The 12,581-nt window shown below is 42.9% G+C and overlaps 1 protein-coding gene across 4 annotated transcripts in view; it reads left to right on the forward strand.

Moving 5' to 3' along the window:
- Positions 1 to 12,581, forward strand: part of Vcl (vinculin) — a 111,266-nt gene that overhangs the window by 95,184 nt on the left and 3,501 nt on the right. For 2 of the 4 annotated variants that reach the window (XM_076835287.1, XM_076835286.1), the window contains exons 15-21: positions 506 to 614; positions 1,704 to 2,006; positions 3,143 to 3,267; positions 4,706 to 4,891; positions 7,719 to 7,922; positions 9,887 to 10,090; positions 10,464 to 10,568. In XM_076835287.1, the coding sequence (XP_076691402.1) occupies positions 506 to 614; positions 1,704 to 2,006; positions 3,143 to 3,267; positions 4,706 to 4,891; positions 7,719 to 7,922; positions 9,887 to 10,090; positions 10,464 to 10,568 (1,236 nt within the window). The remainder of the gene's footprint in view (positions 1 to 505; positions 615 to 1,703; positions 2,007 to 3,142; positions 3,268 to 4,705; positions 4,892 to 7,718; positions 7,923 to 9,886; positions 10,091 to 10,463; positions 10,569 to 12,581) is intronic. The other 2 variants (XM_076835289.1, XM_076835288.1) reach the window with 1 other exon arrangement.

A 12,581-nucleotide genomic window follows, 5' to 3' on the forward strand; every position in this document is an offset into this window, starting at 1 on the left:
TGAGGATCGAACCTGGGCCCTCGCATGTGCTAGGTGAGTGCTCTACCTCTGAGCCACAGCCTCAGCCCCAACCCACTTAAATTTTCTGAGTGTTGGTTTTTGTATCTGCAAAGTAAGATATTGCACAGGTTGTTGTTGTCAGGATTAAGTAAGAAATGGATGTGAAAGCACTTTGTAATTTTCTTATCTCCTTAAAATCAGACTATAGGAGCTGTGGCTGTGGCCTGTAGTAGAGTGTTTACCTGGCATGCATAAGGTCCTGGGTTTCATTACACACACACACACACACACACACACACACACACACGGCCATTGACATTTTTCCCCCTTCTGCAAAGAGACTACTCTGGGGAGCCAAACCTAGTGTGTTCACCCTAAAGAGACCTGCCAGTTTTTGGCTTTATGGTGCCATCTCTTGGTGAAGAGGAGAAGGCTTCATTGCAGATTTGTAATGTGAGTATCAGGGTACTCTGCTGGTGTTGAAAAGTTGTTTTGTCATTGTCAGGTCATCTCAGCTGCTCGCATCTTACTGAGGAACCCTGGAAATCAAGCCGCTTATGAACATTTTGAAACCATGAAGAACCAGTGGATTGATAATGTTGAAAAAATGACAGGTATAGTTTTTGTAAAGTTCTTGTCTGATCCATGAGGAATGAGTTCTGAGAGCCCCAAGCGGGACTGGTTCTGTTACTCAGCTATAATTGGATAAAGGGACAGTCATGTGCTCAACAGTGTTCTTGGCCCTGATTAAGGCTGCTGAGCAGTAGCGGCTTCTCATTCAAGCCTTGCAACTTTGTCTGAAGAGAGACTGTTTGAGTCTCTTTTATTTCAGTGCCACCCTCCCAGTGTGATGTTTATTGTTACAGCTCCTATCTTCTCTTTGAATAGTGTCTTTGCCCAGTCTGAGGCAGAGTTCAGTTTCAGAGGCTAGGAGGCGGTGTTCGTGGATACAGTGGGTGTCCCTGTCATTTTCAGTGGGTTCACATTTCAAGGAACCACAATAGCTACTATTTAATAGAACTTGTCTCAGAGTTTCCTCCAACTTATCAACTACGTAGTTTAAAAAAAGAACAGAAGAAACCAACCACCAACAAACCTGTGTCTGTACGACTGAAGTAGCAAGTAGCACTTCTGAATCTTCTTCATTCTCTGTGGAGGGAGAGATAGGAGAGAAGGGAAGAAATGAAGAGTGTAGGATCTTCGTTGTCCCTGCAGAACCCGCTGACAGGGGTCTATAGCAGCCAGAGATGAAAGTGGAGCTCCCGCATTGTCTGAAGAGAGGTAACAGAAACAAGAAACAGGCTTTTAGGGTTATTATCCTCTGCGTGTCTCATCTTGGGCACTGCATGCTGCCAACAACCAACAGATGGCTTGGGAGTGAGACGGGAAGAGAGAAAATGTTATTAACAGATAACGTGGTGATGTGGTGAAGGTTTCAGACATGATCTTGGTTTCCTCCTGATGTCTTTGCATTTCTGGTTGTCTGTGGTGGATACAAGACGAGCGATCACGGTTGGTATAAATATTGCAAATCCATATAGCCTACCTGACTGTGTCTTCACTTTTTTCTTCAGTGGTGTTTACCTGGAAGCTTACGATTGTGTAGGGATAACTTTTAGCTGAAAGAGAGAATATTTTGAATATTTTGGAGTCTCTTATTCTTCTAAAACAGAAATTAAATTCCATTTTTGGTCTCCTGACAGGGCTGGTGGACGAAGCCATTGATACCAAATCTCTGTTGGATGCTTCTGAAGAAGCAATTAAAAAAGATCTGGACAAGTGTAAGGTAGCCATGGCCAACATTCAGCCTCAGATGCTGGTTGCTGGGGCAACAAGCATTGCTCGTCGGGCCAACCGAATCCTGCTGGTGGCGAAGAGGGAGGTGGAGAACTCTGAGGATCCCAAGTTCCGTGAGGCTGTGAAAGCTGCCTCTGATGAACTGAGCAAAACAATCTCCCCTATGGTGATGGATGCAAAGGCTGTGGCTGGAAACATTTCTGACCCTGGTAAGCAACACAGCATGGTGGTGAGATAAGGTGCACCTCACAACCGCCACATACAAAGTCTACACACACTTAGTCTGAGAATACTAGGCTAATCATTTTCTGTCCACACCTCTGCAGTATTGGCAGGTGTGTAGATATACTGGTTCAGCTTCACTATGCTTTCTTTATGTTGTCTGGCTAAACAGTTTTAACCCTGTTCAGTCATTATTTTGAAAATTTCTCAAAAGATGACTAATCAGTTTGCCATATATATAATATATAAGCTTATGTTTATAAGCTTATATAATACTGGTGTAACTTCTTGTGTATTTTTCTCTATAAAGCATTTTATTTTTCTGTCAAATATGGAGGGCTAAAGTTAACCTCTCGTCTCTTAGGCCCTAAAGAATCTGGGTTTTTTTCAGCTGAATTTTGATCATATTTTCAGTATCACTGAAGGAGAGTGTAATTGGAGCCACTCCTTTGGTTGGAATCATCTAAATTCCTTCCTGTTTTGAACACCCAATATTTCTATTCTCATTTGTGAGTAGAATCCAGTGAGAGAGTGGAAAGGAAGCGCTGGTTTATCCACCCCTGACTCAGGCAGAATCTTTCTGATGTTCTTAACCCACCATCATAAAGGACATAGTTGGTTCACTAATTGGAGTTTCTCATATTTTGAAGATTCCTGAATTCCAGCTCAGCATAAATGGCTAACATGCTGAATACCAAATAGAGCAAAGGAGTAGGGAGAAAGGTGGGAAGTACTCTGGGGAATGTATGCCCAATCTGAAACTGACATGTCCCACATTCTGCATTGAGCAGATAACTCTTGACTGTGTCATCATCAGAGAGGTGATGGGTACCACCTGAGGCCAGAGTGTTCATGCCCAAGAATCTCTTGATTACTTGTTTGTTGTCCAGTGAGCAGGCACGCTGAACACTATAGGAACAGCTGGTTTGTGAGACTTCCTACTCTTTTCAGGCCTCAGGGCATCTGACTTACCCTACCTCCCTTCCCCTTTAGCCACTGCCTATGATGCTTACTGGCAGCTTCACATTCAGCTTTTGTTGATAGAAACCAGTTCTTCTGCTGGACAGACCGTGCTTTGGGGCATTGACCTACCCAGCTGAAAATGAGAGTATCTTGTGTTTAGGCCTGCAAAAGAGCTTCCTGGACTCTGGATATCGGATCCTGGGAGCTGTGGCCAAGGTCAGAGAAGCCTTCCAACCTCAGGAACCTGACTTCCCACCTCCTCCACCTGACCTTGAACAGCTCCGAGTAAGTAAATTCAGAGAGATGGGGAGTGTTGAGCAGCAGGGTGTTGAGAATGTAGTGAGAGAGAAGTAAACTGTATTTTAGATTTTAAGAATCAAGTGGCTTGGTTTAGCTTTTACTTGAACTTAAGTCAGAGGCTGATCTTGATTTTTATTCCCAAATTTTGTAGAGTCAAAATCCAGTGCTTATATATGGGTTGGTAGGTATCTGTGCTATTGGCTTCCTATGATGGGGTGTGGCTGGAAAAGAGAAGCTGGCTTTGGTAAGTGTGGATGTAATGAATGATGAGGTAGTGAGCTGTGGTAAAATCCTTGCACAGCTTATGAGGAGGAAATTTCATGTGTTCCCAATTGCTAATGGTGTTTAGAATCTTGTATAGGTTCTTTCCTTTACTTGACTGTTATTTTTTTCTTGTTAGAAAAAAAGTAATATATGCTTTTCTAAAAAAGTTTTATCAAACCTTAGTTTAAAATTATTTGATACTGGCGAGGAGTATCAAAATACCTTGAATCCATGATTTAGCAGCAAGTTCAATGGGCAATATCTTGCAAATACAAATCCAAGAAATAGAAATAGTGATTATATTTAGATACTTACTCCAACTAACATTATTGGGAATACCTTGATATAGGGAATAATTTATCAAAGCAGTAATTTATTTATTTATTTGACTTATTTTCCTGTATTTAATATCAGTAGAATATGTTAAGTTGGTCAAAGACAGAATTGGATCATTGTGCTCATAACTGAGAAGTAAATATTGCTTCCCCAATCTCCAACAGTTCTTTGATTTTTTTTTTCCATCCCCCACACCTGAGCTCTTGGTGAGTGGTTGGGGCAGACAGAGGGAGATATTCATGACATTAGGTAGTCATGACATTAAGAATCAGGATCTTGGACTGGGGCTGTGGCTCAGTAGTAGAATGCTTTCCTAGCATGCACAAGGCCTAGGGTTCAATCTCCAGCACCACAAAATAAATTAATAAAAGTTCTGCTAATTTAAAAAACAAAACAACAAGTAGTTTCACTAAAAAGGTTAAAAAAAAGGAATCAGGATCTTAAAGGTAATTTGAGAGATGAAGAACCTAAGGCCTAAGTAAGAAGTTATTTGCCTTTCAGCTGCCCCTTCATAGAACTTGACCTAGAACCCAGAACTTCTATCTTGTGTGGGGATCATCTTTGAGAATCCTTGATCCCGTAGTGTTGTGTATGCCCCTCTGGGATATGATCAACACAGTAACTGTTAGCTATTTGTAGAGGGGAAAAAAAAATGCTTCTGTTGAGATTGCAGCAGGTGGTCCCTGTGGCTCAGTGTGGGTGGTCTTATTTGAAGTCAATGTGGGTGGCTTTTCTAGAGATGCTTTTTAGAGGAAAGGAAAAAATCTTAAGGGGGAGTAGTTCCTAGGGTTTTACTTACAAACCTGTTTATTCTCTTTCTTAGCTAACAGATGAGCTTGCTCCTCCCAAACCACCTCTGCCTGAGGGTGAGGTTCCTCCACCCAGGCCCCCACCACCAGAGGAAAAGGATGAAGAGTTTCCTGAGCAGAAAGCCGGGGAGGTGATTAATCAGCCAATGATGATGGCTGCCAGGCAGCTCCATGATGAAGCTCGCAAATGGTCCAGCAAGGTAAGTAATGAAGCTTTTCTTGTCAAGAAAGGATGTCTTTTGAGGAAAGATGAAGAACTATGCACAAAGCCCAGGAAGAAGAGTCCAGATGGAGTTACTCTCTCCCTCTGCTTTGGTTCCTGTGTTGCCAATAGCATGTTCCTGCCATTACCTGTGATTTAGTGAGATATTTCTGGTGCTTGATAGTTTCTCCTTCTTGCAGCTCGAATGAAATTTGGGATGCCTGTGGTTTGAGAAGGTTCCTTTCTTCTTTGTCCATTAGAATGTCAGCTGCACTGACCCTGGATATTTAGGGTCTTTTAGAATTTGCTTATCTTTCTTTTAAAATGTTTTTAGATGTTCCATTGTTAATTGTTGGATCTCCAAATACCAAACTGTCTTTTGTGGGCTGTGCTACAACTAGATGAAATGTTTACATTCACATTAGAAGCGGATAGATTGGTGTTAGAAGCCGTGTGCTTTGTCTTTTCTCAGAATCATTCTACCTCTCAACTCTAGACAGCTCCAGGCTCGTTCCAGCTCAGTATAAATGTTAATGTGGAGGATGAAAACTTGGATGCCACAGCAGTTATGCCCCATGAATAACTTACCTGTTTCCTCCTATATGATAATGAGTGGTAGCTTTTCTAGATAAGAGCAATGAAATATAGTTCTTAGTTCTAAACTGTTTCTAGTTTAATCCTAGATCTTTATTTTCACCATCCATTTACCTTTATTCTTTTCATATCCTTCTGTCTTTTAACTTTTACATTGAATGTAGTCCCTGGGACTGCCTACACCTGTAGCTGACCTTGGATTATTATTTTTTTTTTTTCAGGCTGGGAAATTAATCTTGGTTTTTGTTTTGTTTTGTTTTTGTGGTGCTGGGGATTGAACTCAGGGCTTTGTGCATGCTAGGCAAGCACTTTAGCATTGAGCTACACCTAGCCCTTAACCTTGGTTTTTAACTGTGTTTTTCAAAATGCTTATCTGTGCACTCAGGTTCTAAGAAGGAATGAAGACTTTGTAACTGTTGGACTTGATCTGTGCAATTATTTATAATGATAGCCTTCCAGCTGGGGCACACATACCCTGTTGACCGTATGGTAGATTCCCTTGTGTATAAAGAGAGTGAGGAATGTGACAGTGAGGGTTGATTTTACTCAAAGGAAATGGAAATTTCATTAAATTTAGATACATTGTACAGTGAAACAAGATATTAATAAATTATGAAGGTAAAACATAAAAAGGGGCAGACATTACTGACCTACATATTTTCCCCACTCTGCCATTTGTGGCCAGAAAACTTGAGGTCTGAGTGTCTCCTGAGGTCTAAGCATTAGGGGTTTGCCAACTTTGAGTTATGTGAAGTCAGGAACAACTTGAACAGTGTGTGTGTTGGGGGAGGAATATGTATTTATGTGTGTGTCAATCTGTTTGTCTTTTATACTTTGTCACTCATCCCTAGCCGCAGTGAGCTAGCCTTTCTGCTCACTACAGAATGGGGATGAGTCTTGTTGAGACAGAGTTTAGGTGAAAGGATTTAGATGGTACCTGAACCCCTTTTTGGCCCTGAATCCTCCAACTTAATTTTCACCTTTTGGTGAAACAGATTTTATGTATAGGTTGATTGGTACTTTATGTATAAAGATTGATAGCAATCTCAAATATAATTCCATACAAACTCTGGTTACAGATGTTTGATGTATAGGACCTGTGGTCACTGTCCTTCATGTGAATGGTTTGACTTCATTGAAGCAATTTTCTTTTCCCCTCAGCCTGTTTTTCAGCATCTGATCCCTCTGTCTCTTCCCTTGATCTCTTACAGTACCCACCTCTGTTACTAAATTCATGTTCTTCCTCTCATGGTCCCTATTCTTTTCATAGGCACCCATTTTGGGCTCCTGTGAGGGTCTTCTGTGCAGAGCCTCATTCATTGGTCAAGTCCATGTGTTGTCCAATCTGTGAATTAGATAAGTCAAGTTTGGGATGAAAGAATCTATTTTGCAATAGGAGAGAGATTTAGGTTGTATTCAAGGAGCAGCTTTTGAGGTTGGTATTAGAAACAGATGTAATAAGATATTGTGGAAGCTTTCTCTCTAAAGACTTTGGGGGGTGGGAGAGAGAGAGAGAGTGAGAGTGAGTGTGCGTGTGTGTGCCCGCGCGCACATGGTTTTCCCTGAATGGGTTTTCCCTGCAATCCAGATAGGGTATTTTCTTGAGGTTCCTATAGCCGGACCATTGAGGGGTACTTAATGAATCCTCTTCACCCATCATTGATTTCCTACCTCTTTCCTGGTTTGGTGTTTCTTACTTTTGACATATCGTTTTAAATTTTGGATCTTTTAGCTACAGAGCTGACCTGTCACTTCTTGTGTCCCAGAACAATGTTGTGAGCATACAATCCAGAAAAGTGTTCATTTTCTTCTGTTCAAAGCAACTTGTGTGGCTGTATTTACTTTTCCCTCTAATTCCTTTTAAAGGTAATAAACTACAATTGGGTTTTGCTCCTCAAAATTGTCTGACATGAGAATCACGTGTGTCAAGTTTAATTTTAGTAGTTAAGTGTATAAAAAATGTAACTTGCTTTCTTAATATAAATATCTCTGGAAACCTTTTGCTAGTAGAGCAAGACCCTTTTCTTCCTTCACCACAGGGTGTCTTGGGCTGAGTGCTGCTGGAGTTCCCCCTTCTGTGGACCCTGGTTCCTCTAGCTCCTGGAGTATGCCATTTTCTTTCCCATCCTAGGCAAGCTTTGGTTACTAAACTAGCTGAAACTCAGTTTCCCAAGTCCTACTGCTCGTACTAACACTATCCCTGTTTCTCATCCTTCCCGCCATCGACAAAGCCGGGTATCCCAGCTGCTGAGGTGGGTATAGGAGTTGTAGCTGAGGCAGATGCGGTTGATGCTGTTGGGTTCTCTGTCCCCTCTGACATGGAAGACGATTACGAACCTGAGCTACTGTTAATGCCATCCAATCAGCCTGTCAACCAGCCCATTCTGGCCGCGGCTCAGTCCTTGCATCGGGAAGCTACCAAGTGGTCTAGTAAGGTACTGATTAGCACTCCCAGTTGGGGACTGCTCCAAATGCATCCGGCCATGTGCAGCCTTGACACATTGCATCACTCATGATCTGTGCGGGTCCTGTGAGTCTGAGCAGGGTGGGTATCTGTTTGTCTGCACCTTGTTGTTAGGACTGGCTTCACAAGTTTGGTAGGTCTGCTAATGCCAGATTAATTGGATTGCACTTACGTTTGGGAGATGAAGAGAAATGGGGTCACTTTTTGAAAGGATTCTTTTTCTTACCAACTTTGTGGCCCTTGCTCAACTTTAAATCTCTTGAGAAGCTGTAGATGCATCTCTCAATGACTTCTAGGTCAGGAACCATTCTCCACCATTAAGAGGTCCCCTGGCCTGACCATTGAGCTTTGGCCCCTACCTCCTGCCCCCGACTGCTCACTGATCGATGGTTCAGGCATATTGATCAGGGTGAGAAGCAGCTTTATATTGCAGGGTCTGTGGGGAGGACTACTTGCTCCCTTGCACTTTCCTGTGTTGCAGATGTTTGCCTTGATGGGAGCCCACAGGGAAGGGACGTCACTGACTGCTTGTTCAGGTTTCTCAGTGGGAGGAGGGATAGATAGCAACAGAGGGGATTTAGTGAACCAAATGCCAAATCTAAAATAGATTGCTATTAATTAGAATGGGGTTTCTGTTTCCTTCTCCAGCATCCTCTTAGCTGAGGTTTTGGGACTGAACCAAAGCTAGTTTGGGGGAAAAAGGGGTTGGTACTGGTCACGTTATTTCCTTTGAAGGTGGCATGTTGCAACAAGAAAGGTTTGAAGAGTGATGGATAACAGCTAACCCTGGCGCTACACTATTTCCTAACCAAAGTCTTGAAATTTGGAATGATTCTAGGTCTGTGCTGGAAGAGGTGGTCCAGAGGGCCTCATCTAATATACCCTCACCTCCTGGCTTTTTCCTGTACATGTTCTCTTCAACCTCAGTTTACTGCCTGAGACATCACACACCTACCAGCATAAACAATTAGCCATTTCATGGTGTCTGTGGAAGTCTCTCACAGAGCACCCTGTAGTGGCATGATTTGCATATGCCTCACTGCATTGTTTATAAATTGAAAAGCAAGAGGGGAGAAATGAGTGGGGCCTGGCCCTTTGAAAATAATGTAGTTGCTGTGATTTTAGGTTGTTTTATGGGCGTAAAATAAATTACTTGTATATATCTTTATTATGACCCATGAAGGTTTTAGTGAACTAAATGCCAAATCTAAAATAAACTGCGGTTAAATAGAATGGGGTTCTGATTCCTTCTCCAGCATCCTCTTAGCTGAAGATTCCATTAATTGGAGGCTTCACTTTAACTGAGGGGCTGAAGAATTGATTCTTGATGTTTTTACATGTGAAAGATTAAAATGATGAGGAAAGGCAAGAGCAGATTGGATCAGAAAATTATGCTCCCCTTTCACCAGCTGTGAATAGTTACTTTAGGTTTTACATTCTAGTGAAGTAGTGAGAATCTTGGCTGCTATTTGCAGCCAGGGTAAGGATGAAGAGGATGATTTCAGCATCTGGAAAGGCTCCTCTGTATTTTTCCTCTCTGGCCAGTTCTACTGCTTTTTCTCCTATTACAGAATGAAAATGCCTGTTTCACCAACTCCTTGGCCATGGCCCCATTTTATTGACACTATTAACCTGGAGATGCTTAAGTGCTTGTTCAGTGCTACGCCTGCAGTGCACATGTTGCCCTTTCCAACTTACATCCAGGTCTTCCTTTTTCAGTCAGGAGATTCTCTGTCTCTGATCAAGTGCCCTGCCTCATCCTTCTCTGTTTCTCCAGTGCTATCCATATCATTCATGAACCGTCCTTTTAATCTTCTTCTCATCCTTCCAGAGGGCTGCTAGAGCAGCAGGCTCTCTCCTCTCCTGTTTTTCGGCTCCTTCCTTAACTTGGCAGAGTGTGGGCAGAGCTCACACTGTATCTTTGCTTCTCTCTAGGGCAATGATATCATTGCAGCAGCCAAGCGCATGGCTCTGCTGATGGCTGAGATGTCTCGGCTGGTAAGAGGGGGCAGTGGTACCAAGCGGGCACTCATTCAGTGTGCCAAGGACATTGCCAAGGCCTCAGATGAAGTGACTCGGTTGGCCAAGGAAGTTGCCAAGCAGTGCACAGATAAGCGGATTAGAACCAACCTCTTACAGGTACCTGGGAAAAGAGGGTGTGTGTTTGGCAGGTTGGGTGGGGAGAGTTGGGAGGAATATGAGGATAATGAGGGAGAGAAGCAGCAGAGAAAACTGGGTGAGTAGGGGAAATGGAAGAAAGGGGAAATATTCATGTGAGTTTGGGAAAGACAGACTCAAGAAAGTTTATTTCTTAGTCAAAGGAAAGAATGTAAATGTGTTGGCTTCTGTATAAAGGGACTGGACTAACCCCAGGAAGAAAAAAAGTGTTTTGTTGTAATTTGAGTGCCTTCTGCATGCTAGCCACTGGAAGTAAAGAAGTGGAAGTCCTCCCCTTGAGGAACGTGTGGGCAAGACAAATATGGACACATACCAAATTAAACTTTCTCTTTAGGTATGTGAGCGAATCCCAACTATAAGCACCCAGCTCAAAATCCTGTCTACCGTAAAGGCTACCATGCTGGGCCGGACCAACATCAGTGACGAGGAATCTGAGCAGGTATGTATTTGCGGCTTTTGGTTTCTTGCTAGCAGCTTCTGTGCTATTCACTTTAATTCCGTTTTAAAGACATTTTAGCTCTGAATGAAATATTCAGCATGGGGGATGGAGTCTTATGACTCACTTTCTCAGGAGGAGAGTCTTTTGTTACAGAGCTGCATCAGAAATTTGGGGCTGGGGGTTGGGATTGTGGCTCAGTGGTACAGTGCTTGCCTGGCACCAGTGAGGCACCGAGTTCGATCCTCAGCACCACATACAAAGTAAATAAATCAAATAAAGGTATTGTGTCCATCTACAACTAAAAAATACATTAAAAAAAAAAGAAATTTGGGATTGACAGTAAAGCACTTGGGCAACTTGTGTTACTTTGCAGATGGGAAAATGAGGCATAGGGAGGTTAAACGGTTGAGGTAGCACCACGAATCAGTGCCAGTTAGGCTTCTACTCAGTTCTTTTCCCTCTTACAAAAGGCTTGGCTCTCTTAAGGCTTCTGCTGCCTGTCCACTCCCACGCACTCTGTCTTTTTTGGCTGGAGAGAAGACTGTCTGCCTTCCCTTCTCCGGTGATTTTACAGCCTTGGGGGAATGAATCATGCAGAGTGTGCAGGAGTATGAGGTGGTTAGGCCTGTTCTGAGACTCAAGTGACAGCTCAAGGTGGTGCTTCTTTTGCATTTTCTTTAGTCTTCTCACAGAGAAAGAACAACGATGGGGGGAGGGTTCTTCTTAACAGTTTGTCCTGTTTCTCTCCCTTGTGAAACTGTGGCCCAGATCTTTCAGAAAACTCTCATTTGCTGGGATTGGTGGTGGGTGCCTGTAATCCCAGAAGCTCAGGAGGCTGAGGCAGAAGGATAGCAAGATTTAAGACCAACCTCAGCAATTTATTAAGACCCTGTCTCAAAATAAAAAGGGCTGGGGGTATGGCTCTGATAGAGTGCCCCAGTACCTAAAACAAAACAAAACAATCCATCCTCATTTGAGCACCCCTTCTTCTTATTTCCCCTGTAGAAGATCCTGCTGTGAGCCACATTCCCCATTTCTTCTTTTGATAAGGAATACATCTTTGTTGGACCGCCCAGACAGGGCTCATACATGGAGTATGAGGCAATATATATCAGATGGTTTGGGAGTTAAGAAAATAAGAGACACCATGTTGCCAGGCATGGTGGCGCATGCCTGTAATCCCAGCAGTTTGGGAGGCTGTGGTAGGAGGATTATAAGTTTGGGGCCAGCCTCAGCAACTCAGCAAGGCCCACAGCAACTCAGTGAGACTCTGTGTCAAAATAAAAAATAAAAAGGGATAGGGATGTAGCTCAGTGGTAGAGTATCCCTGGGTCTAATCCCCAGTACCAAAAGCAAAACAGAACAAAAAGACACAATCCTTCCTCTTGGAGAACTCACAAATAATTTAGGTCTCTAGGCCAGAAAACAGAGGGTAGGAGCACTGTAGAAGATACAAGAAGGCTACTTTTCTTGGTTTCATTATTGCTGCTTCCACTACCATATTCTAATCCAACAGCTCTCACCTAACCTTCTCTTCTCCCAAAACAAGGGAACTGGATCTTCACCCCTACTCTCATGTATTCTAGGTAGCATTTGGGCATTGGGCTGTTTTCCTGTCATGTGATCTCTTCTGCCTAAAGGTGGGAAAAATTGGAGAAATAAGGATAAGTTTTGAGAGATTCAGGTCTTATTCATTTAACCAACAAAAATTTGTCTTGGGAATATCTACTCTGTTCCATTAAACTGTCTAGTAGTCCAGGTGTGGTGGCATATGCCTATAATCCCAGCTACGTGAGAGGCTGAGGCAGGAGGATCATGAGTTCCAGGCCAGCCCAACAACTTAGTGAGACCTGTTACAAGACAAAAAAAAAAAAAAAAAAAAAAAAGGGCCAGGGTTGTAGCTCAGTGGTAGAGCACATCTGAATTCAGTTCCCAGTTGAACCCACGCACCCCCCCTGCCAAAAAAAAAATCCGGGGAAAAAAGGTAGAAAATGACAGTGTGGTAGAATGGAA

This window comes from Callospermophilus lateralis, chromosome 15 (genome assembly GCF_048772815.1).
Source record: "Callospermophilus lateralis isolate mCalLat2 chromosome 15, mCalLat2.hap1, whole genome shotgun sequence".
NCBI lineage: Eukaryota > Metazoa > Chordata > Mammalia > Rodentia > Sciuridae > Callospermophilus > Callospermophilus lateralis.